This window comes from Carica papaya, chromosome 6, assembly GCF_054855325.1.
Source record: "Carica papaya isolate Zhongbai chromosome 6, ASM5485532v1, whole genome shotgun sequence".
In the NCBI taxonomy this organism is placed as follows: Eukaryota; Viridiplantae; Streptophyta; class Magnoliopsida; order Brassicales; family Caricaceae; genus Carica; species Carica papaya.
The window spans coordinates 32,643,758-32,668,023 of NC_142314.1; the positions used below are offsets into that span (position 1 = coordinate 32,643,758).

Sequence of the window (24,266 nt, forward strand, 5' to 3'; positions counted from 1 at the left end):
AGAAATTCATTTTTAGAAAAAGAAATAAATGATAAATGGTAAATTGCTTAATTTTTTAAATATATATATATATATATATATTAGATTTAAAAATAAAAAGTTTGTGTAATATACAAAAATGTAATTTAGTATAATTAAATACCGAATAAAAATTGGGGTCCAAATAAAATTACAGAAAATTTGAGTAGATAAACGCAAACTTATACTTTTTCCAGTGTTAAATAAAAAAATGTTTTAATTTGTTTGATTATAAAATTATTATCAGGTACGAGAAAAGAAACCCTTCAAAAATTTCGTTTATCATCGAAGCAAGGAAGACGAAGAAGACACAAGCATATATATATATATACACACACACATATATATAATCCCCATTCGATGCCCCAAGACATCACCGCCGTTGTATACTCTTTGCCAGGTAAAACCCTAACGTACCATTTCTTTTGTGTTACTGTTTCCTCTTGAATTCTACGAAATTCAAAATCCAAAACTGGAGAGTAGAAGAAATGTTCTCAGTTTTCGTCCACCTCTGATTCGACAAACACATTGCGTCTGAACGTTTCAGAAAACGAACAAGAGATTTATCTTTACTAATTGCTATTTCGGTTGCTTTGGTCTTTCGTCTCTGGTTATGCTTTGCTTCTTTTGCGGTTGCAGAGTTGCGATTGTTACTTCTCAAAGTGATTGGACGGTAGGAGATGAAGAATTGGTTTTGAAAGACATTTTTTCGTTTCATTTTCGCCGCCTTTGCTGCAATTATGGCACAGCAATCGTCGCGCCTCAATCGGCTACTAACTTTGTTGGACAGTATCCTCTAAATTTTCGTTTATGGATCGGATACGTGGTTGCATAGTTCTTGATATATCTAATAACATTAATGTTCACAATGTGCATATTTTGGTGCATGGTTGTTTATTTGTTTTTCTTATATATTTTCTTAACGAATTTTCCCAAAGCTGGTTCAACACAAACGACACGGTTTACTGCCGCACGGCAGATTGGGGATATTGCCAAGTCGCATCCGCAGGAGCTGAACTCTCTGTTGAGGAAGGTAAGCATTATTTCCCAGTACTAAAGCTAATTTGATAGAAATCTTCCTCCCACCCTAGTTCTTGCTTGTTCTTAAGTACTACATCCTAAGTGATACCTTCTTGGTATCATTTATAATTAGGTTTTGCTTTGTGTGCTACTTCTAACTTTCAAATGTAAACTTGGTTTCCAGATGTTGCTATTTGAAGTAGATGTAGAGTTCCTATAGATGCTACAAAATATATGCCTAGGGTTCTAATTCTCCAAAATAAGCTTTTCAAGTTAGTATAACTAACAAGTGCAAACAGGAAGAATATATGTGGGCGGACTGACATAATATTCATTATTGAGGTTAAAAAAATTTGTGCATGGTATCCAAAATTATAGTTTTTGGATGATGGATTGAAATGCAGTTGATTAAATAGTTCGGTTGCTTGTTTATGTCATCCTTATTTCATTTGAACTGAAAGTTCTTGGATGCTCTTATATTATGAATTCAAGGAAAACTTTTCTTAGTAGTCTTGGTTTGTAGATACAAAATGGATCAACTAGGTTATTGATGTAGAATGGGCTAGTATAAGCTTTCTTAAGTATTTTATAAATTGTAATTATCTTAAGTATAAAACTACTAGACTATTCATGAATTTATATTATTGAGGAGTATGATTATTGTTTTAGTAACTTAGATTTTTATTCTTATTAGTATTTTCCTACTTGTATTAGGATTAATATTCCTAATATTGTTAATATTAGTTTCTTAGTTTACTAGGATTGGTATTCCTAATTCTACTATTTTACTATTTTTTATTTTAATTATATTTAGGACATGTTGCATTAAGGTTAGTATAAATAGCTTATAATTTCACTCGTCGGAGCATTTAATTATTCAATAATTTTTTGAGAGTTTTTTAGTTTTCTGGTTGTGAAATGCAATCAGAACCTTAAGCGTGATGCTTAAAACTTCTTAGATATTATATATAAGAAACTCTAAGTATGATGTTTTTATGTCTTTTACCTTGAATCACTAATTGGACAAATCCATTCTATTTATCCTAAATCAATTTGGTATAAGAGCCAGTAGACGACAAATTGAAGATAATGCTGGAGATTTTACCAAGAGGGTAAAGGTTGAAGCTCCTAATTTTGATGGAATAAGAGATCCCAATTTCTATCTTAATTGGCTTAATTTCTTGGAAGAGTACTTCAGCTGGTATGACATGTCAGATTCGCGAATGGTTTGATTTGACACAATGAAGTTGGTTAGACTTGCAAAATTATGGTGTTACACTATTGATGAAAATATAATAAGAAGGAGATAAACAACAATTGAAATATTGAATGAGAAGAAAACTAATCTTCGTTAAAGCATCTACCTCCCAACTACTTTGACGAACTCGACGATCGAGTTTACACTTTAGTCCAGGGTAACATGTCAGTAACTGAGTATACATAGAAGTTTGAAGAATTAAAGATTTAAAATCAACTAGTCAAAGATAATAGTCAAACAACATCTCGATTCAAGAAATGACTAAGAGTTGATCTTAAAAGTGAGTTAATTCAATAACCTCTTGCAACTATACCGCAAACTTGGCAAGTGGCCCTTGATGTGGAAGAGCATTGAAAATATTCAATTCGAAGGAACATCGTGGAATCCACTCCTAAAGATACATTTGAATCAAAAGATGAGTTGAAGAATGGGTCAACATCAAATTTCAGAACTCCTAAAGTCATAATCTTTTCTTAAGAGTCAACTTTGTGAAAGTTCCATGCCACAAAGAATTTGACATACCAATTGATCAACATGTTAATCTCATCCTCCCGCCAAGTTCTAAACTACTATTTTCTTTAAATAAAAAGAATTAACACTCCTAAAAAATTTTATTTTTGTATTATTTTAGGTATTGGCTAGAACAAGCAAACACAAAAATTGCAAAGTTTTCATGAGGAAGCTCGAAGGTCAAGGTTTCATATCATTTGCTACTTTAAAACTCGTGAACGAGTTTTCTTCAATTAGGAGAGAATGATGCAGAATGAGCTAGTATTAGATTTCGTGAATAGTTTAGAAATTATAATTATATTTAATGTAAAACTACTATACTATTTAAGAGTTTACATTATTGAGAAGTATTAATATAATTTTAGTAAATATTTTTATATATGGGTTGGCACCCCTTGGTGCTTCTGAATTTGTGAATCATACCATTTTTTTTTGCACACGAGTTGGCACTCCCTTGGTGCTTGTGAATTTATGAATCATACTGTACTTTTTAGTTAAAAAAAGTATTATGATAGTTTTAATGATTTAGTTTTTTTATTTTTAAATAAAAAGGAAGTAAATGTATTAATGGCACCAAGGGGGTGCCACCTATGTATAAAATTATTTACAAATCAATTAGATTATTAAAAGGTTCCCTGGCTCTAAAGATGAATTAATAGAGTGACCCGCTAACAAAAAATCAAAGGTTTGCAACCATCTATTAATAAGTAAATCATAGCAATCAACATCATCTACCCCCTAATAAACCCTTTTGTTCCTCTTCTTCCACCTAACCCAGAAAATGTTAAGTGAAATAACTTCCGCTTGATTCCTCTTGCACCCCTAGCCCTTGCAAGCCCAAATTTCATCTCTCACTGAGCCAACAGGACCCAACTAATACAAAGCATGCTATAGACCATGGTCCAAAGTTTTTAAACCACCAGACACCATACAAGCAGATGATTACAATTTTCCTCCGCCTGCTTGCATAGGTAGCAAGCATTCATCAGAATTTTTCCTCTTCTTTGGAGTTTGTCAATAGTAAGAATACAACCCCTACTAGCTTCCCATGCAAAAAAAACAAAATGCGAGGTGGAACCTTTGTTATCAAGATTTGCCTATATGGAATATTACAACTAGAGCCATCATGATTAGAAAGCTATTAAGTGAAATAACTTCCGCTTGATTCCTCTTGCACCCCTAGCCCTTGCAAGCCCAAATTTCATCTCTCACTGAGCCAACAAGACCCAACTAATACAAAGCATGCTGTAGGCCATGGTCCAAAGTTTATAAACCACCAGACACCATAGAAGCAGATGATTACAATTTTCCTCCGCCTGCTTGCATAGGTAGCAAGCATTCATCAGAATTTTTCCTCTTCTTTGGAGTTTGTCAATAGTAAGAATACAACCCCTACTAGCTTCCCATGCAAAAAAAACAAAATGCGAGGTGGAACCTTTGTTATCAAGATTTGCCTATATGGAATATTACAACTAGAGCCATCATGATTAGAAAGCTGTTAAGTGAAATAACTTCCGCTTGATTCCTCTTGCACCCCTAGCCCTTGCAAGCCCAAATTTCATCTCTCACTGAGCCAACAAGACCCAACTAATAAAAAGCATGCTGTAGACCATGGTCCAAAGTTTATAAACCACTAGACACCGTAGAAGCAGATGATTACAATTTTCCTCCGCCTGCTTGCATAGGTAGCAAGCAGTCATCAGAATTTTTCCTCTTCTTTGGAGTTTGTCAATAGTAAGAATACAACCCCTACTAGCTTCCCATGCAAAAAAAAACAAAATGCGAGGTGGAACCTTTGTTATCAAGATTTGCCTATATGGAATATTACAACTAGAGCCATCATGATTAGAAAGCTGTTAAGTGAAATAACTTCCCCTTGATTCCTCTTGCACCCCTAGCCCTTGCAAGCCCAAATTTCATCTCTCACTGAGCCAACAGGACCCAACTAATACAAAACATGCTGTAGACCATGGTCCAAAGTTTATAAACCACCAGACACCATAGAAGCAAATGATTACAATTTTCCTCCGCTTGCTTGCATAGGTAGCAAGCATTCATCAGAATTTTTCCTCTTCTTTGGAGTTTGTCAATAGTAAGAATACAACCCCTACTAGCTTTCCATGCAAAAAAAAAACAAAATGCGAGTTGGAACCTTTGTTATCAAGATTTGCCTATATGGAATATTACAACTAGAGCCATCATGATTAGAAAGCTGTTAAGTGAAATAACTTCCGCTTGATTCCTCTTGCACCTCTAGTCCTTGCAAGCCCAAATTTCATCTCTCACTGAGCCAACAGGACCCAACTAATACAAAGCATGCTGTAGACCATGGTCCAAAGTTTATAAACCACCAGACACCATAGAAGCAGATGATTACAATTTTCCTCCGCTTGCTTGCATAGGTAGCAAGCATTCATCAGAATTTTTCCTCTTCTTTGGAGTTTGTCAATAGTAAGAATACAACCCCTACTAGCTTCCCATGCAAAAAAAAACAAAATGCGAGGTGGAACCTTTGTTATCAAGATTTGCCTATATGGAATATTACAACTAGAGCCATCATGATTAGAAAGCTGCTTGTAGAAGGATTTAACAACAAACACACCCTTCTTTGTTTGGCTCCACACAAGGAAGTCACTACTATCACGAAGAGTAAATTGGGAAAGCATAGCTAGTAGTCTCTCATATTCCCCAACTTCCCAGTCATTCAACAGTCTTTGAACTACAATTTGCCACTCTCTCACTCCTCCAACACCCATCACAAAGGCCTCACATATCTTGATCTTCTTCTGTTGAGTGATTGCATAAATTTGCGGATATTGCATGCATATAGGAGCTCCCTCCAACCACGGATCCTCCCAAAATCAGATTCTGTCTTCCATTCCTACCTTCCAACTAATGTTCCTCTGAAAATGAGTTATGCCTTTATTGATGTTCTTCCATTAACCTCTCTCATGTGGCCTGGAGTTTAGCCTTGTAAACCATCCATTTTCATCCATGCTGTACTTGAGTGCTACCACTCTTCTCCATAAAGCCTCTTACTCCAACAGGAATCGCCAAAGCCATTTCTCTGGTAGAGCCTTATTCATTTCTATTATGGATCGAATACCTAAAACACCCAAATCGAGTGGTTGCTTGACCTCTTCCTAGGCAACCAGATGGAATTTTTTACGCTCCTCCAAGTTCCCCCAAAGAAATCTGCACTGGATAACCTCTAATTTTTTAACGACTTTAATCGGTACTGACAGTAATGATATAAAATAAATTGGGAGGTTATTTAATGGGTTTTTATTCGAAGTGAGTCTACCCCTTTTGAAAGTAATGCTCTTCCACCCAGCCAATCTCTTCTCCACGCTCCACCATCGGCTCTCAAGTTCTCGGCTCTTTGAAGCTAGCCCAAGATGTAAACCCAAGTACTTAATCAGTAAAGTCGCCGCTCTGTAGACCAAAACACTCGCTAAAAACTCAATTCAGATACAACTTGAAAACCTAATAGTACACATCTAATATTAAGCAGAGCACTTCTCTGATATTCCCAAAATAGCAACACATCATCTGTAGAGAAAAGATGATAAATCTCCTCAAATTGCTTTCCCCTACGGATGCTCAACCCGTTGAATAATTTACATTTCTTGGCTTTTAATATCATTTTATTAAGAACTTCCATAACAACAATGAATAGCAGTAGTGAAAGTGGATCTCTCTGCCTCAACCCTGTAGATGCATTAGAAAATGATGAAGCAGCACTTTTAACAATCATTGCAAAGGAAGCAGGAGTAATACAAGTGCCAATCCATCCCCTCCATCTCTCCCCAAACTCAAGCCTTTGAAAATGTAGTCAACAAAGTCCCAACTCACGTGATCATATCCCTTTTTCGTATCTAGTTTACATAGAACACTATTCCTCTTTTTGAAGATCAATTCATTAACCACTTCATTAGCTACTAAAGGCCGCATCAAGAATTTGTCTTCTACCAACAAAAGTATGTTGCCACTCCCCTATTACTTTCCATATCTAGTTTACATAGAATACCATTCCTCTTTCTGAAGATTAATTCATTAACCACTTCATTAGCTACGAAAGCCCGCATCAAGAATTTGTCTTCTACCAACAAAAGTACGTTGCCACTCCCCTATTACTTTCTCATTTTCATTAGGATTAGTGTTTCTAACATTATTAGTATGAGTTTCTTATTTTTATTAGGATTAATATTCTTAATTCTACTAGTTTATTATTTTTTATATTTCATATTTAGGAAAGATTGCTTAGAGATTCGTATAAGTATCTTACAATTTTACATGTTGGAGCATTGAATTATTCAAATAATATTTTACTTATGGAGTATGGCATATGGAGTACAAGGAATCAGTTGGGCAATAGCGGGTAGTGTAAGGGAGGAGATATAGGCATGGAAGAGAGTGAGTGGTAGGAAAAAACATTTGGTTCTTATTTCTCTTACAATTCTTTTTAGTGGTGTGGGCAGAAAGGAATGGAAGGATTTTTGAGGGGGTGGAAGAGGAGTTTGATAGGATTAGGGATAGATGGTAGCAAACTTTAGGTTGTTTGGTTATGGTTAATTATTTATACTCTATGGAGGATTTTGGTAACTTTATTGATGTACTAATTGATATGTAAATATCTTTTGTATATGGGTTGACACCCCTTTGGTGCTTGTAATTAAACTTTATATTTCAAAAAGAATGTTTTGAGAGTTTTTCAGTTTTCTGGATGTGTGATGTAATCAAATTATTAAGTGTGATACTTAAGACTTCTTATATGACGTATAAGAAACTTTAGGTGTGATGTTTAGGTCTTTTATTCTTGGATCCTTAATTGGACAAATCAAACCATGTCCTACGTCAGTTATATTTGGAATGACTTCAGGTCTTCTGGATTGTATTTATTTGTATGGGGTTTGGCACCTGGAAATTTATTTTGCTGCATCCTTAATTTGTAATCTGTTCAGAAGACTGGTATTTTATTGAACTTGGATGCTACTGTTTTTTTTTGGCTTAATTCTGTAGTTTCTCTATACTCCAGTGTTGAAGTACTAATTTCTTAATCGTTTCTGGAAGTGTTCATATTTTATTTATGCATTAGCTGACTTTTATCTCCTCATCCGAAATTTTACTCTCGTCTAAAATCAGGTTGCCCAGTATCTACGTAGTAAAAATTGGGATACGAGGGTTGCTGCTGCTCATGCTATTGGGGCTATTGCTCAGAATGTTAAGCATACATCATTGCCTGAACTATTTGCTTCTGTTGAAAGAAGGATGTCTGAGGCTGGGATATCTGGTATTGTTGAAGACATGGTGGCGTGGCCTAATTTGCATTCTAAGATTGTATCAAATGTTTCATTTAGAAGGTTGCTAATAGTTTTTCTTACCTCACTTTATATGCTTCTTTTTAGCCTTTACTTATTAATCAATCTTTCTCTATGTCTAATAGTATATTTCTACTTTTTAACGAGATTTTTTCCTTCTTTTTTAATATTCTCGTGACAGCTTTGATATGAACAAAGTGTTGGAATTTGGTGCTTTATTGGCATCTGGAGGACAGGTATGTTGTTCTCTTTGCTTATCAATCGATTCATTGAATTATGCATCTTATGCTTGTTTTGCTGTTTTCTGGAATTCTGCATGTCACGAAATTTGTTCTGTATTTATTGAAAGGAAGGTATTGGAATTTCTAGTTAGCAACTGCCTTTCTTTTGTGTAGAAAAAAAAGTACAACAGCCTGAGTAATAATATCAACATTTTGATTTCTGTTTGTCTGATACCATATGAACATTTTAGTTAGTGTCTAGTATTCCCCTCCTAGTTCTTTATTTTATTTTTTGAAAAGTAAATATTATTCGGAGGAGAAGAAAAGTAAGGCCGGACTAGAATACAAGATCTTCGTAACTAAAAAGAAAGAAAATACTTATAAGAAAAAGAAAGAAGAATCAATATAGAACAGCAGCTAACTTCTTTTGTAAAATAGTCAAAGAGACATCTCTTAGATACCCATGGGTCTTAGCCTAAAGATCATTTTCCCCCCAGGAATCGGAAGATGTAAAATATCCTTCAAACCACAGCAGCCAAAGGCATCAAATAATCTGGTCCAAAGACACTACGCCACCCTCTATGCAAGAAGACTTGCAGGAAATGGGGCTTCACCTTCCCAAAATATGTAAGACACATTTGGGGAGAGCATGAGTAGGTTTGCAAGCTTGAAAGAGATGTATTGGGCCATTAAAAGAAATAGTTCAAAGAAAAACTAGTGAAGGCCTCTCTCTGGCTTGTTGGCTGTGCATGGGATAAGTAAAGAAGTATTTATAGATGTAAATGCCTAAAGAAATCCAGTTTCAGACTCTGTAATCAAGATTTGAGAAAATAGCAAAAGGCTCGAGGATGTCAAACAAGGAAATTTTTTCATCAATTTCCTAGTTGCTTGATGTTGCTGAGCTGGCTTCAAATTGAATGACGAAATTAGGAATGGGAGCATTGTGTTGCAGGGAAAGATTATAAAGGTGTGGGAAGCGGCTAGCAAAGGGGAGATTTTCAATTGAGAATGAAAAATCTACCAAAAAAAAACCATATCTTTTCCTTACAACATTAATGAAAAGCATCCTAAATGGTTTGTTTGGTGACTTTTCTTATATGGAACTTGACATGCCCTACTGATAAAACTACAAAGAGAAACCTTGAGAAATGAATGTTCTAGAAACCGAATAATTTGTTTCTCCAACATAGGGCACATTGAGGGGCCTTATGAATCTATAATACTCCAAGGACAGGTTTCTTTTCGAGAAGAAATTCAAAGAGCTACATATATAGATAATCATATGAGCTTTGGAAATGCAAAAGTACTTAGATGAATGAGGGTGTTACCTATTGGTGTCTATGACTAATATGATTCTTTCTATAATCCTTTTCGAACTATGGTTCACTTTGATATATGATAAGTGATTGATAATAGCTTTAAATGATGTATTCTTAAACAAAGTGCTTTTAATGATTTTTAACAGCATGATTGGTTTCTTCCGGATGTGATATAAATATCAAATTCTCAAATTTGTTTCAATGCAGGAGTATGACATTGTGAATGATAATTCCAAGAACCCGAAGGAGCGACTGGCTAGACAAAAACAGAACCTTCGAAGGCGTTTAGGTTTGTATTGCTTTCCCTTATCTGTATTTCTTTTGAATTAGTGTTATGTGCTGGTCTATATTGCATATTTGATACTAGGTGCCTCTTTTAGCTGTAAAGAGGCATGTTTTAAGGGAAGTTTTTAGAAGGGCAGCAATTCTTGATGTTATAATCAGTGTATGATCCTTACTGGTTCTGATTACTATTTTCCATAGGTTATATTCCTTACCCTATGTGACCGAGAAATATCTGAATATTTTCATTTACTTTCTTAGACATATTTGTTATTCATTTACTTGTATATGCCCTTGGAGTTGGTGGCGGTTGTTTATTGGGTACCCTAGCTAGGTTAGTTAATTAATCATCTACTGTCGACTTGTTTCTAGGGGAGGGATTGTGAAGTTCTTGTTTGGAGCTTGATATTAAGGAGGGTTGAGGGAGGTGCTCTTATGATTATTGTCAACTCATCTAATTGTTTCTATGAAGAAAGGATTAGTTTCTCACATAGCCCTCATATTCCCAAACTTTTGTGGTATTTGTGGTTCTAGTCTTGGTTCTGGACCAACTCTAGTTGGATGGTGTGTAGGTTTTTCCTCATGTTGATTTCTTCTTCTTGGAGTTTCCTAATCATTGGGTGGGAATCCTTTGATGTTATGTTGGTAGATCGGTAGCATAAAGATTTGTGAGATTGGATGTGGATTCCATTTGGCTGTAGGCTTTATGGGAGGGGATGGGGATTGACTAATTAGGGGTTTTTGGTATTTCTTTTGGGAAAAAGGCACATGACTGTTGGTAGAGATTGTAGTTGAAAATAACCATATGCTGTGGGTGGCTTTAGATGTCAACAAGGGTGGCATATTCTTAGCCATCATGGAGAGGAATGGTGATGTGATGGATGATTTACATACTCGAGAGGTTGGAAGTGAGTGGATTGTGGTGGATAGTAATAATTATCTGTGGGGTTGTGGGTAAGGTTTTCAAATCTTTCAGCAAAAAACAGAGATGGCTGTTTTTCTTGCTATTGGGGAGCAAGGTAGCTCTCCAATAAGTCGACCTACCAGCTGCAGACCATCATGCCCAGGATGCCAGACTATGGGAAATATCTCCCTGGAGATCGTCCTGGAGGATCAAGAAGGAGGTTCCAAAGAAGTTGGGTTAAGTTGAGTTCAAAATTTAAAAGTCTCTCCAACATAAGCCCAGTTTTTGACTGTGTTTACAGGCCAGGCCTTTCTGGATAACCCCAATGCTTTTAAACAAAAGGCTTCTGCTTTTGAGAAACGAAATTGGGTTAGGCTGTTGTAACCCAGGCTCAAGTGGTTGGAGAGGAGGCCCAGACATCATGTTGGGAACACCACTGGCTGTTTGGTGATTATAGAAAAACATCAGGTTTCATCTTCATCTTTTGGGGGGTGCATCTGATGTTGAGGAAGAATATGGACACCCAAGGCAGGCTATTCAGTTGAGTGGCAGAAACTACAAAGCTGTTCTCGATTATTTCTAACAACGAAACAATGGAGTCCTAGATTTGGTTTAGGGTTCTCTCTTTCACACGTTCTGGCTGTTGATGCCCAAGGTATGTTACTCTTGGCCTTAGTGGAAGATAGAAGTGGAACGAAAGCTAGTCTTAAGAGATGAATTGTTGAAAGAGGAGGGAGAACTGGCTCTTGGATGCGAGACAAAATATGTTGAGAAGGCTGGACATGTTGTGCCTGCCAATTGACCCGATTGATCAGTTCTTTTACCTTTCTAACGATTCTCTAACTTGGAATTTTCATTCTCAGTAGTTTGGTGATAGAGAAATCTTTGAACTTCTTACCATGTTAAGCTTGCTACAACCATTTCGACCTTCCCAGCAGCCTGATTGCAGGATGTGGACCCTTGACCCATTTTATATGAATACCTATAAATCACTTTTCATTGAATAATAAAGAACACCAATTGTTATTAAGGCTCCTTTACCAAGACATGCACCTATAAATCATTTTTCATTGTATAATAAAAAACACCAATTGTTATTAAGGTTCCTTTACCAAGACATGCTAGCAAGTCAAGTCTCCTTTGAAGGTGAAGGTTTTCGTATAGATTAGAATATTGAATCGGCTGAACACCAATGAGTTTCTACAAATTTATTGACGTAACTGAGCTCTATCTCCTGGCATGTGTATTATATGCCATAAGGACGGGGAAACTCATTAACATCTCCTTCATACATTGTGAAGTGGGACAGAAATTATGGGTCAGTCTTTTTGACACTTTTAACTTGGCATGGGTTACTCCTCCTACATGGAGTGTTTCATTAACACAAATTTTGGTGGTTTTGGAGTTAAGGTGAAGGCTGAACCATTGTGGCAGGGTGTGTTGTTTGCTGGTCTTTGGACAATTTGGATAGAAAGAAATTGGCAGATTTTCAAGGAGCGTTCTTGGCAGGATAACCTCATATGAGAGAAGATGGCATTTCTGGCTTCCCTTTTGGGCCAAGGCTCATGGCAAATACTCTGATAATCTCCCTCACTGGCCTTCATAGGAGCTGGGATGTTATAGTCACATGATTTGTTCAGTCCTCCTTTTTTCTTGTCCTTTTTGTTTCGATTTTCTTTTCTTTCAGTTGGATATCTTATCCGCTGTTCTTTTGTAGTGCTTTTTTCCTTTCTAAAGAATATTTTCTTTTTTATTAAAAAAAAGCTGGACATGTTGTGGCGTCGAAATAGGTCTTGAATTACTGTTGGGCATGAGTTTTAAGGGTTTGAGTACCAAGCTCCTGAGTTGTTCCGTGCTATAGAAGGTAGGAGAACAATAATAAGGTTATGAATTTGTTAAGAAAGAACAAATACAGAGTGGATAGAGAGAGAGTTATAGGAGACTACATTCATCCATTAGTTATGAAGTATTGCTAGATTGGGGTCAAGAATCAAGGGTGGGACGTTTATCGTTTTACTATGATGGAAACCTTGGCACCCATTACCATTTCTCTCCAGCCTGATTGATGATTATGGACCTTGAACACATTTGACAGTTTTACGTGCAAATCTTTATTTGAATACCTTACAAATGACTCCACTAACCTAGTTATGCTTGTTGCTAAGGGAGTCTAGAAAGTTCCTGTTCCTACTGAAGTGAGGCTTTCTGCATGGACGATGACTCATCAAGAGATTAACACAAACGATTTGCTCCAATTACGTTGTCCTAATTGTGTTCTTCCTTCTGTTGTTTGCGTTTTGTGCTTCCAAGAGGGTGAAATGCTTGTGCATTTGTGCCTTCATTGTGAGGTGGCTTCAAGGTTGTGGACTGATGTGCTTAAGATGTTTGGATATTTTTGGGCTTTACCTTCTCAGTGAAGAACTTTTTTTAAAAAATAAAAAATATAAAATACAATTAACTATAAGCACCAAGTGTGCAAACCTATGTACAAAAACCCATTTAACAAATCAATCACAATATCTATTAAATTACCAAAATCCTCCCTCATCAGTGAATAACTTCCTGTGCACATTTATTAAAGGGGAAAGGAATTGGAAGGCTGCCAAACTGTTGTGGCAGCATTATTTGTTGGTCTCTGGTGCATCCTATTGGTGCACAACTGGAAGATTTTTAACAACAGGATCTCTTCATATTTCAAACTGTGGGAGAGGGTGACCTTTTTGGCGCTCCTATGGGCCGAAGTGGTGGGTTCTTTTCATATATTTGCATCATCGATCTTCATCGACACTGGAATATATTTATACACGGCTGTAGCCTTTCAATTGTCTGTTTTGCCATCTTTCACATTTGTTTTTCTAACGGGGGTTTTATATTTCTGTTTCCCTAGCAAGGATTTCTGTTCCTCCATGGCTGTACTTTTCCTTCTCATCTTAATAATATCTTCTTCTTTTATAAAAAAAAAAAAATGTTGACTAAACTTATTCTAGATGTGAGAGGATTGGATGAATTTATAAACAGGCATTGTTGAAGATTGCTTCTCTTTGTAGAAACTAGATGCAATATGTGTCCAAGAATCTAAGAGACTTTTTCTGACCAGATGGCTCAAATTCTTTGGAAACTGAGGAAAGTTGGTTGGAGAGATTTTGGCTAATGAGGCAACAAAGATGTTGTCATTTTGTGGAATGAGTGTGAAATATGTTGAGGAAGCTGGACATGTTGTGGCGTCGAAATAGGTCTTACATAATATCAAACAAATTAGTAGGCTGCTAAGCATGAGTTTTAAGGGGTTTGAGTATCAAGCTTCTGAGTTGTTCCATGCCATAGAAGGTAGGAAAACAATAGCAAGATTTTGAAATTTCTAAAATGAATATGGAGAGGGTAGAAAGTGAGAGTTAGGGAGAGTATATTCATCAATTGATTATGGAGTGCCAGATTGGCATCAAGAATCAAGGGTGGCAGCAATTATTGTTCTACTATGTTAAGTAAACATATTATGGAATGTCAGAGAGCTGAATGAATATGATAAATGGGAAATTATTAAAGATTGCTTCTCTTCATGAAGATGTAGAGGCAATTTAGGAGTCTATTCTTATAGAAGCTCGGACGAAGGTAGGTCCAGCAAATTGAACCTATTGAAAATGCCCTTAAATTCTTCCACACAAGCCCAAGATAATTATCCCCAGAATGCTCATAGGCACGAAGTACCTTCTTAAAGTCACATCCAATCACCCAAGGCATCTCCTTCTACATTCTTCTGTGTCTTTCTGCAAAATTACCTTTTCCCTCCCTTCCTTTCTCAATAAACACATGTAAAGACACGATAGCAGCCACATGCCATGTATTTCAACCACATGAGACTAAGAACTCATCCTTATGCCATTTTCCTACCTCCACCACAAACTCATTCCACAAAATGATAATACCTCCTGTTGCCCTGGTAGCCAAAATATATCTCTACTAACTTCCCTCACTTTCCAAATAATGTGAGCCATCTGGTCCGAAAAAGTCTCTTAGATTCTTTAAAACATATTGCATCTAGTTTCTATGAGGGTCCCGTGTAAAAACAACTTTGAACTTATCTCCAAAAGAAATCACTCAAAGTACTGAAGCTTAGATCATCCAGAGTAGGCTACCGAAAGAAATTGTCATCAGTGTATAGCTCCTGGAGAGTCAAGAGAACCTTTGAACTTCTCCCTTAGCTCCCCATTTCTCTTAACAACTTGACCACTAATTTCCAACTCCTCTACATAGTTGCATCTTCTAAGATCACTGGTCATACTATGAAAAAATTTGGCATTTCTGTCCCCTTCATTTAGTTGGCCTCTGATCTTTGCCTTTGAGCAGTCTCCTTTTGGCTTTGACATAAGCTAGGTTTTGAGCAATCATTATCTTTATTCCAAAAACCTAGATTCTTTAGCCATTTATTTTCAAATCTAAAGGAGCCAGGTCCCCACCTGATATGTTTGGACTCCAGGCATATGGGAAAATTAATGGGGTAGGAGTTCCTACAGCAAGCCTGGCCCTCTAATTCCTACATAGCTGGGAGAGCTTTTGATTAAAACTAGTCAAAGTTTGGATTCCTAGGCCTCCATTTGAGAAGGTCTCTTGACAGACTTCTGGGCCACCGGATGATATCTCCTTTGATCTTCATTGTTACCGCATAAGATTCTTGTTTTGCAAATTCTCCAATCTAGGCCACCATAGAGGAATGAGGACGAGGGAAATGAAATATATGGGTAGATTAGACGAAGCCTTCTTAATAACGGTCAAGATGCTACCTTGAATATGCTTCTCCAACCTGCAATCAACATGCTACCTTGAATATGCTTTTCGAACCTGCAAGCCTTTTCTCCATTTTACTCAAAATTGACTCCCAAAGGGCCTGTCTTCTTAACCTTAGCACCAAGACGCAGGCCAAATATTTAACGGGGAAGGAGGACATTTTACACTCGACCACTTGAACCGTCTCTTCTTGATTCTCACCCCATTGAAACAATTTTAAGATTTGTCCCAATTCATGTTAAAATCAGACACAGCTTGAAACCGTAAGAGAATGCATCTACTGTTCATAAGCTTCCTTACCTAGTTGAAGGAAGAGGGCAGTGTAATAAATGAATATAATACGTAATATGAGTGAGATCTACTTGGTGATTTTCAACACCCACTACGAGTCCCTTGAATTCACTTCTCTACTTTTATTGATGACATTATTGAAAGCTTCCATGAAAAGGATGAAGTGAAAAGGGGAGAGGGGTTTCTCCTTGGTTGAGACCCCTTAAAGCATTGAAAAAACTAGATGAAGCACTGATAATTAACATGCCCAAAGTGATAGATCCAGATATCCACCCCCTCCATTTGGCCTCAAACCCCACTCTGTCTAAAAGATACGAGACATATTTGATGTTTACCGTGTTTTTTTGGTTCTCGTATCCTTCGTTTCTTTTAACAATAACTTTTTTTCTATAGTTTTTTCTATTTTGCAGTTTCGTGCAGGCATATTTGATGGATTGAATTAATATTTAGTATTTCTGCATTTTATTTGCATGGATTTATGTTAATGCAATTTTTTTTCCCCACAGGTTTGGACATGTGTGAGCAGTTTATGGATGTCAATGATATGATTAGAGATGAAGATCTTATTGTGCATAAAGTGCATCCCCATGGAAATGGGTTAGACCATAGATTTTATGCAACCTCGTCTGCACGTAACATTCAACAATATGTTTCAAGCATGGTGCCTAGTGTTGTGTCTAAAAGGCCAAGTGCAAGAGAATTGAATCTCCTCAAGCGAAAAGCAAAAATAAATTCAAAAGATCTAACTAAAGGTTGGACTGAGGATGGAGATACGGAGATGTCATCTGCACAGAGTACAACTCCAAAGGGCCATAGCTCAGATTCTTTAAATTTCAATAAGGTATTAGAATATCTTGTTATCAGAGTGTTCGAATTTATGGAGTGGAATCATCAACTGGCACCAGGTTTAACAGTTGGCTATCCTACATAGTTCCTTTTGTTTTTGAATGATGCATTCCTTGCTATAGCAACCATTGATCTAACATTTATCTATTTCCATTATGTTATGCAAGATTATGCATTAAATTGACATCCATATCTATTTACCTGAATGCTTTGTGGATTGAATTTCCAGCTTTTCCTCTGCATGAAAAGTTGTGTATAAGGTAACTGATGAATGGTAATTTCTAGCATATAGATGGTTTGAATTGATAATGCATCAACCTAATATTCAGTAAGGCATGAGCATTTTATGAGAAGTACTTAAGGGTGTAGTATAATCTTTTATCAAGCAATTAGCAGCAGCATAATTTGACTCTGTATGAACATATTTTATACTTATATGTGCTCATGATGCATGAGTTTGCTTATGTTTGTTGATAAGGTTACTTGGCTCTTGCTCCTTTTTAGTGCCTGAGTGCCGTTTTCTTTGAGAATATATAATAAAATTAGGTAATTTTTCTTTTAAACTTTTGGGGTAATCAATTGTCAAGTCCTCATTATTTTTATTTTTCTGGGTGTCAAAATTAGAGGTTGTTTCTCATTAAAAATTAATTTCAAGAAAAATATAGTGAAATAATACATGATTTACACTTTCATTCTAGTGAGTTTGTATGTAAACGAGCATGTTAGAGATAAATAATAGAATCAAATTGTTTCATATCAATTTAAGGATTTAAGATAATCAATCACCAGACTTGGTTGTTTCTCAACAACTTTTCTTTAGGTTTGGACTTGAGATTCTTCTAGCATTTTTATCTCTGTATATGTGTTATATGTGTGTGCATGTGTATGTGTTTGTATGTTTGACTATATACATATATATAATATGTGAAGATTTGTTTACCATTGATGTAAATAATTTCAGGTATGGGTCCTTGAGATTTTGTTATCGTGAAGATAGTGTCCTTACTGTTAATCATATCTCATGTGATCATATTATGTTCCTATTATTAAATCCCAAGTCTCGTTTCAGATCCGTGAGAGATGCCTAGCTTGTTGGACCCTCCCTTCTGCTAATAAATAATTTTGTAAAATCATTTGAGAAAAGAACAAATAACTGTCTTTCAAGATCAAGAGACCACCCACAACTATTGGAAACTCTTGGGAAAAATTCCAAACACAATCAAACTTAAAACATAGATATGAATATTTTAATAGTTTTGTTGGTGATCATCTCGAATCTAGTAGTACATGGACTCATCTTGAGTGACAGAAGAGTAACGATCACATTTCCTAGAATCTACTTTTCTCTCTCTCAAAAAGAAAAGAAGAATCTACTTTGATTATTCTTTATTGCTATGTTTAGAAAAAGGATAAAAATAATTTGGAATTCATTTGGAAATATGCAGTTAGTTTAAGTAGGAGAAAGTGTCAATTATATTAGGATGACAAAAAAGTTGAACATATATGAAGTTTCTTGTGGAATTGAGACAATGTATTCCAATTCATGCACACAAAAAGTTGAATTTGCAAGCAAATTTACACAAATTCTGGAAATTTTTCCAAATATATCTTATATATATGTCTCCAAAGATGTATTTGTTTTTATCTTCTCTTTCTTTGGGCCTATGCTGCCAAATTGTTTTCTGTAACTAGGTACTGTTTGACTGTGTAGGTTGATGTTATGGATGACGAGAGCTTTGAACATGATGGAGATGGCCGATGGCCTTTCCATAGCTTTGTTGAGCAACTCATCCTTGATATGTTTGACCCTGGTAAGGTTTTATTTTGATCTGATTTTGCAGATTTTATAATCAAATAACACTTCCTTCAATCACATGTTTCAGTGTGGGAGATTCGACATGGTAGTGTCATGGCTTTGAGGGAAATTCTAACCCATCATGGTGCATCTGCTGGGGTGTTTATGCCTGACTTGAGTTCAGATGGTGCACTATATGTCGAATTGAAACACGAAGATCATTCAAGTTCAATAAAGAGAGAAAGAGAAATTGATTTGAATATGCAAGTTGGGGCAGATGAATCAGAGCCAAATCTCAAGAGGCTGAAGTTAGAACCAGTGTCTTGTTCATTGAAAGATAACATGGCTTTTGATGTCAAGCAAGATGACTCTGATGTCAGCATAAAGAGGGAACATTGTGGGCATGATTTACCTGCAGGGCAGCTCAATGGTCAACTTGACATTAATTCTGTCAAGGGAGAACCTGAGTCTTGTATTGATGGTGTATTGCGTCCGCCTGAAGAAGCTATTCACTTTACAGAACCCAAGAGTTGTCATGAAGATAAGGGCCCCTCTATTCCTGATTTACTAAGAAATCTTCCTGAAAATTGTGAGCTGATGAACTTGATTAAAGTGGCTAGGCATTCTTGGCTTAGGAACTGTGAATTTCTTCAACACTGTGCAATTCGGTTCTTGTGTGTGTTATCTCTAGACCGGTATGGTAATACTTCTTTTTAAAAAAAGAAAAGAATCCCTAGATTTGTTTGGGTTTGTTTCTTGTACAGATGATAAATGTTAATCGGAGCTGGTTCGTATTATTATTATTTTTTCATTAAAGAAATTCCTCCTCACTGAGCTGAGTAGTTTGGATTTGGAAACCATTTATATTTGAGGTCCTTAATTTGTTTTTGTTTGTTTGCGTTACAGTTTCGGGGATTACGTTTCTGATCAAGTTGTTGCTCCAGTAAGGGAAACTTGTGCTCAAGCACTTGGTGCTGCTCTTAAATACATGGGTCCTTCGCTAGTTCATGAAACATTAAATATCTTGCTTCAAATGCAGGTAAGTACCTTGTAAATTCATGCTTCATATTGGAGATCCTGGTTTTCTATTTTATGTTACTACTTTTGATCATTCTATTTCTTTTTTCCTTCATTCAGCGTAGACCAGAGTGGGAAATTCGCCATGGAAGTCTTTTGGGTATTAAGTATCTAGTTGCAGTTAGACAGGTAAAACTTTGTTGTCACTGGCATTTTTCAGTGCTTAGAAAAAAAGTACGTTTACTTATGTTTATTTTAAAAAGTAAGATAGTTATATCTTAGGCCAAACATAAGATTTTATGTTGGTGTTTTATATTGTTATGCCCATGTACATTGAGGATAGGGTTATTGGATCAGTTTATCATGTGGTCCATTAGTTGTTATGTTAGTGTTGACAGCTTTAGGATGTTCGATCCTTACGTTTTAACTTATCTTGTTGGTTTTAGTGATACATCTAATTCCAACAGAAGTTACATAGTGTCCAAGCTGCAGGTTTGCTAATTATGTCTACATTTCTTTACGTCAAGAGATGACTTTTTCCTGCATCAGGAGATGCTGCATGATTTGCTAAGCTGCATTCTCCCTGCATGTAAAGCTGGGTTGGAGGACCCTGATGATGATGTACGGGCAGTTGCTGCGGATGCCTTGATACCTGCTGCAGCCTCCATTGTCGCTTTAAAGGGTCAAACATTACATTCCATCATCATGCTGCTCTGGGATATTTTACTTGATTTGGATGATCTAAGTCCATCCACTAGCAGGTAACGATGATATATCATATAAACATATTGTAGAATTCAGGCAGGCATTTTACATGCTGAGTTCATTGTTTCCCTTCTAGGAAAGGACTTGTTCCTGTGTTTTTTAAATGTGGTTGTTTCCTATCATTTGATTAAATTGCTCATTCATTTTAATTTTGTATATATGAAAGACAATGACAAGTTGAAGATATATATGGATTTTTAAAATAAAAACACATAAATTACGTTGAAGATATATATGTATAAAGACATTGATGGTGAAATATTAGTCAATAGGTATAGCAACTAAATATACGAGTGATAAACATAGGAGCAACACCCTTTTGCTGCCTTTTCAGGATACTTTTTTGGTTTTAAAAAGATTACAAGTGGAGTTAGAAGTGGCAGAAAAGGATTACACCCTCTCAATGCCTTGTTAGGAGTGGTATATGTCACCCACATGTTGAAGTGGGTGATGGCTGGTTCAGCCCTTTTTTCTCTCTCTCCTGTGGCTGAGCTTTGGCTTGGCAGCATCTGGGGTGATAAGGGAATGAAAAAGGTCATTAATCTTATCCTCTCAATATCATCTAGAAAGGAGCAGAGGAGCTTATATGGTTTTTGTTTCTCTTTTGATAGAGTTAGAGGGACTCTTTGGTTTTTGGCAAGGATCATCTTTTTCCCTCTGTTGAGATTTTGGGGACTCATTTATATCTTGTTTGATTTATAATTCTCATACTCCTTGTATTGGGTGATAGCGTTAGCCCTTTGGCGTCTTGTTAATAAAACTTTTAACTTGCACACAAACACACTCTCTTGCTCTTTCGTGCTCTCTCTCTATCTATATATGTATATAAACATGTCGTATTCCCTTGGCTATGTTTTACGTTATCTGAAAGGAAAGAAATAGTAAAGTTTTTAAGGTATTGAATTGAATTTTGACAAATTCACAGGGCTGTTCCACTTGATTTTTAGATCTTTTAAAATTCTCTTTAGAGTTAACATACTCCTTGAACCATTGCTGGAAACTCTGATTCTGCATTTGACCTGACAAGTGCATTCAGTTTCTTATTCCTCCAAGTGACCAAGTTACTCTAAGGAAGATACAATAACTTATAATAGATCTTTTGTCCACCATTAGCTCTGCATAGCCTGTATCTGTATAAGCTTCTAGGAGGAACTTGTTATTCTTTCTGAACATGATCTAGTTTACAGGTTTCCTTTTTAGGTAATGTGGTGTTCTGTAAGCTGCTTGTAAGTACACTTTTTTAGAGTTGTATATGAACTGGTTTATAACATTCACTGCATAGAAAAAGTTTGATCATATGTGTGACGAGTTTGTTAATCTCTCTGTCAATTTCTGATACATCTCTTTTTCTATTGGTATAGTATTTTTGGCCAGTCTTTTTTTATGATAAGCATCAATAGGAGTACAAGCTAGTTTGTATGTTAGTTTGTCAGTGCTTCTTTTTAAAAAAATAAAAATAAAAGAGAGAAATACTATTCACAAAAGTATTAAGGGAGTATCATTCATATACAAAATAGTTACATATCGATCAAGTGGGCTATAACTAATCTAGTGTCTTCTCAATCATGCACATCATGACATAATAAGATAGACCCAAAAGTACGAAACCATTTATTTATAATGTTTACGATATTAGTTTCAATACCTTCAAAAGCCATCGCATTTCTTTCATTCTACACAACCCAAAAAATGGTAAGTGGTATAAGAAATTTATGCCTATTCTTTTTACAATATCTCGCCCAAGCCCAAAGTTCCCCACTTACATTACCAGCTCTAACCCAAAACAAACCCAGCAGCCCAAAAACCATTGCCCAAATGCTGTTAATTATTGGATAGCCCAACAATAAATGGTAACAAGATTCTTCATCAGCTTTACAAAAATAGCATCTATTTACCATAATGTTTAATTTCCTTTTTAACATGTCAATAGTCAAAATGTTATCTGTTGATGCTTCCCAAATAAAAAACGCCACTCTAAGGGGTGCCTTAGCTTTCCAAATTAGCTTGCTTTCCAAATTAGCTTGAAAGGTGCAGTCATGTTCTGATCACCAACTCTTTTGCACAAACTGTAGAAGAATGACTTAACCGAAAAACCCCCATTAATATCCAGCTTCCAAATTCCCTCATCATTTTTTCCAGTCAGTTTAATTTTGTCTAAACAGAGTAGAAGGTTGCTGTATTCCTCAATCTTCCAATCATGCAGATTTCTCTTAACATTAACACACCATGTTTTATCACCATCCCCTCCACTAAAAAACTTCTCCACCTTAGCCTCCTTGTCACTTGCAATCACAAAAATTCTAGGAAATCTATCTTTTAATTTGAAATCACCCACCCACTCATCATGCCAAAAGCTAACCTCCTCCTCCTTCCCAACCTTGCACCTCACACAGCTCGTAAATTTTTTTTCTACCGTCCCTCATCCTTCTCCAAAGACTCTTACCATGTGGTTTGAACCTCTCCCTCCTACCCCTCTCCTTCTCCCAATACCCCCATCTCGCCTCGATCACCTTCTCCACAATCCATCCTTATAACCACTTCCCATGAAGAGCATTGTTCATATCTATAATGGATCTTAATCCCAAACCCTCCTTGCCCACACTTTTCTTAACCTCTTCCTATCTAGCAAGATAATATTTTCTATCTCCCCTCCTCATCATCCCATAGAAACCCTCACTGGATCTTTTCAAGTTTTATAGCAATACTTGCCGGAATGGTTAATATGGAGAGGTAATATATTGGTAGATTAGCAAAGTTACTTTTGAGTAAAGTGAGTCTACCACCTTTTGACAAATAGTCATGACGTTTTTATACTCGGCACCAAGTGGTAAACCCAAGTATCTAATCGGTAGAGACGAAACTTTACAACCCCAAAACAGTAGCCAGCCTCCTCGCATCTCCCCCACCACCAATTATAATTAATTCAGTCTTCCCCATATTAATCTTAAGTCCGGATACCATATGGAAACAAAGGAGAATACACCTCAAATGAAGCAAAGCCTGAATACACGGTTCACAGAAAATTAGTGCATCATCCCCGAAGAATAAATGCGACACCTTCACCCTTGAAACCCCACACCCCACCTCAACACCATTCAATACTCTCAACTCCCCCGCCCTTACCATCATTTTACTAAAAGCTTCCATAACTGTAATAAAAAGTAAAGGCGATAAAGGGTCCCCTTGTCGAAGCCCTCTTGACGCATTAAAGAATTTTGAGGGCCCACCGTTAACCAAAACAACAAAAGATGTCGTAGAAATGCAACTCATAACCCATTTTCTCCATTTGCTCCCAAACCCCAATCTACCCAACACGTAATTCACAAATCCCCAATTAACATAGTCGTAGGCCTTTTCCATATCAATTTTACAAATAACACCCTCTTCTCTTTTACCAACTAACTCATCAACAATCTCATTAGCAATCATCACAGCGTCTAAGATTTGTCTGCTCTCTGCAAAAATATTTTGATTTTCCTCAATGACCTCCCCAAGCATTCTATCAGTGCTTCCTAACAGGTCAGGAATGTATTTCTGTTGGGAGATGGAGATTTCGGACATTGAATGGGTGACTTCAATTCTAATGAAGCACTTCAACTTACCTAATTCCTTGATTTTGAACTCTTTTGTCAGACATTATTTGAGCATCAAATTTTATTTTTCATCATCTTTTATTACCAAGATGTTATCAATATATGCTAGGAGAATTATAATTTCTCATAAATGGTTAATAAGCATAGTGTGGTCGTCCTGGGCTTACTATATCCTAAGCCTATCATCACCTTTGCAAATTCCCAAACCAAGCTCTAGGCTGTTGCCTGAGTATGTAGAGTACCTTTTTCAATTTATATACTTTATTTGGTCCTATGCTTTGGGCAAATCCTGATGGAATTTTCATATTCATTTCTTCTTATAGA

General features: G+C 36.3%; 1 protein-coding gene across 1 annotated transcript in view; it reads left to right on the forward strand.

The window, feature by feature from the left end:
- The first annotated feature begins 255 nt into the window (after positions 1-255).
- RGD3 (ROOT GROWTH DEFECTIVE 3) overlaps positions 256-24,266 on the forward strand; it is a 47,436-nt gene continuing 23,425 nt past the window's right edge. The window contains exons 1-12 of the mRNA XM_088206335.1: positions 256-418; positions 658-807; positions 957-1,051; positions 7,952-8,169; positions 8,309-8,363; positions 9,875-9,956; positions 16,433-16,767; positions 18,484-18,583; positions 18,656-19,262; positions 19,474-19,606; positions 19,705-19,773; positions 20,134-20,345. Of these exons, the coding sequence (XP_088062461.1) occupies positions 759-807; positions 957-1,051; positions 7,952-8,169; positions 8,309-8,363; positions 9,875-9,956; positions 16,433-16,767; positions 18,484-18,583; positions 18,656-19,262; positions 19,474-19,606; positions 19,705-19,773; positions 20,134-20,345 (1,955 nt within the window). The 5' untranslated portion in view covers positions 256-418; positions 658-758. The remainder of the gene's footprint in view (positions 419-657; positions 808-956; positions 1,052-7,951; positions 8,170-8,308; positions 8,364-9,874; positions 9,957-16,432; positions 16,768-18,483; positions 18,584-18,655; positions 19,263-19,473; positions 19,607-19,704; positions 19,774-20,133; positions 20,346-24,266) is intronic.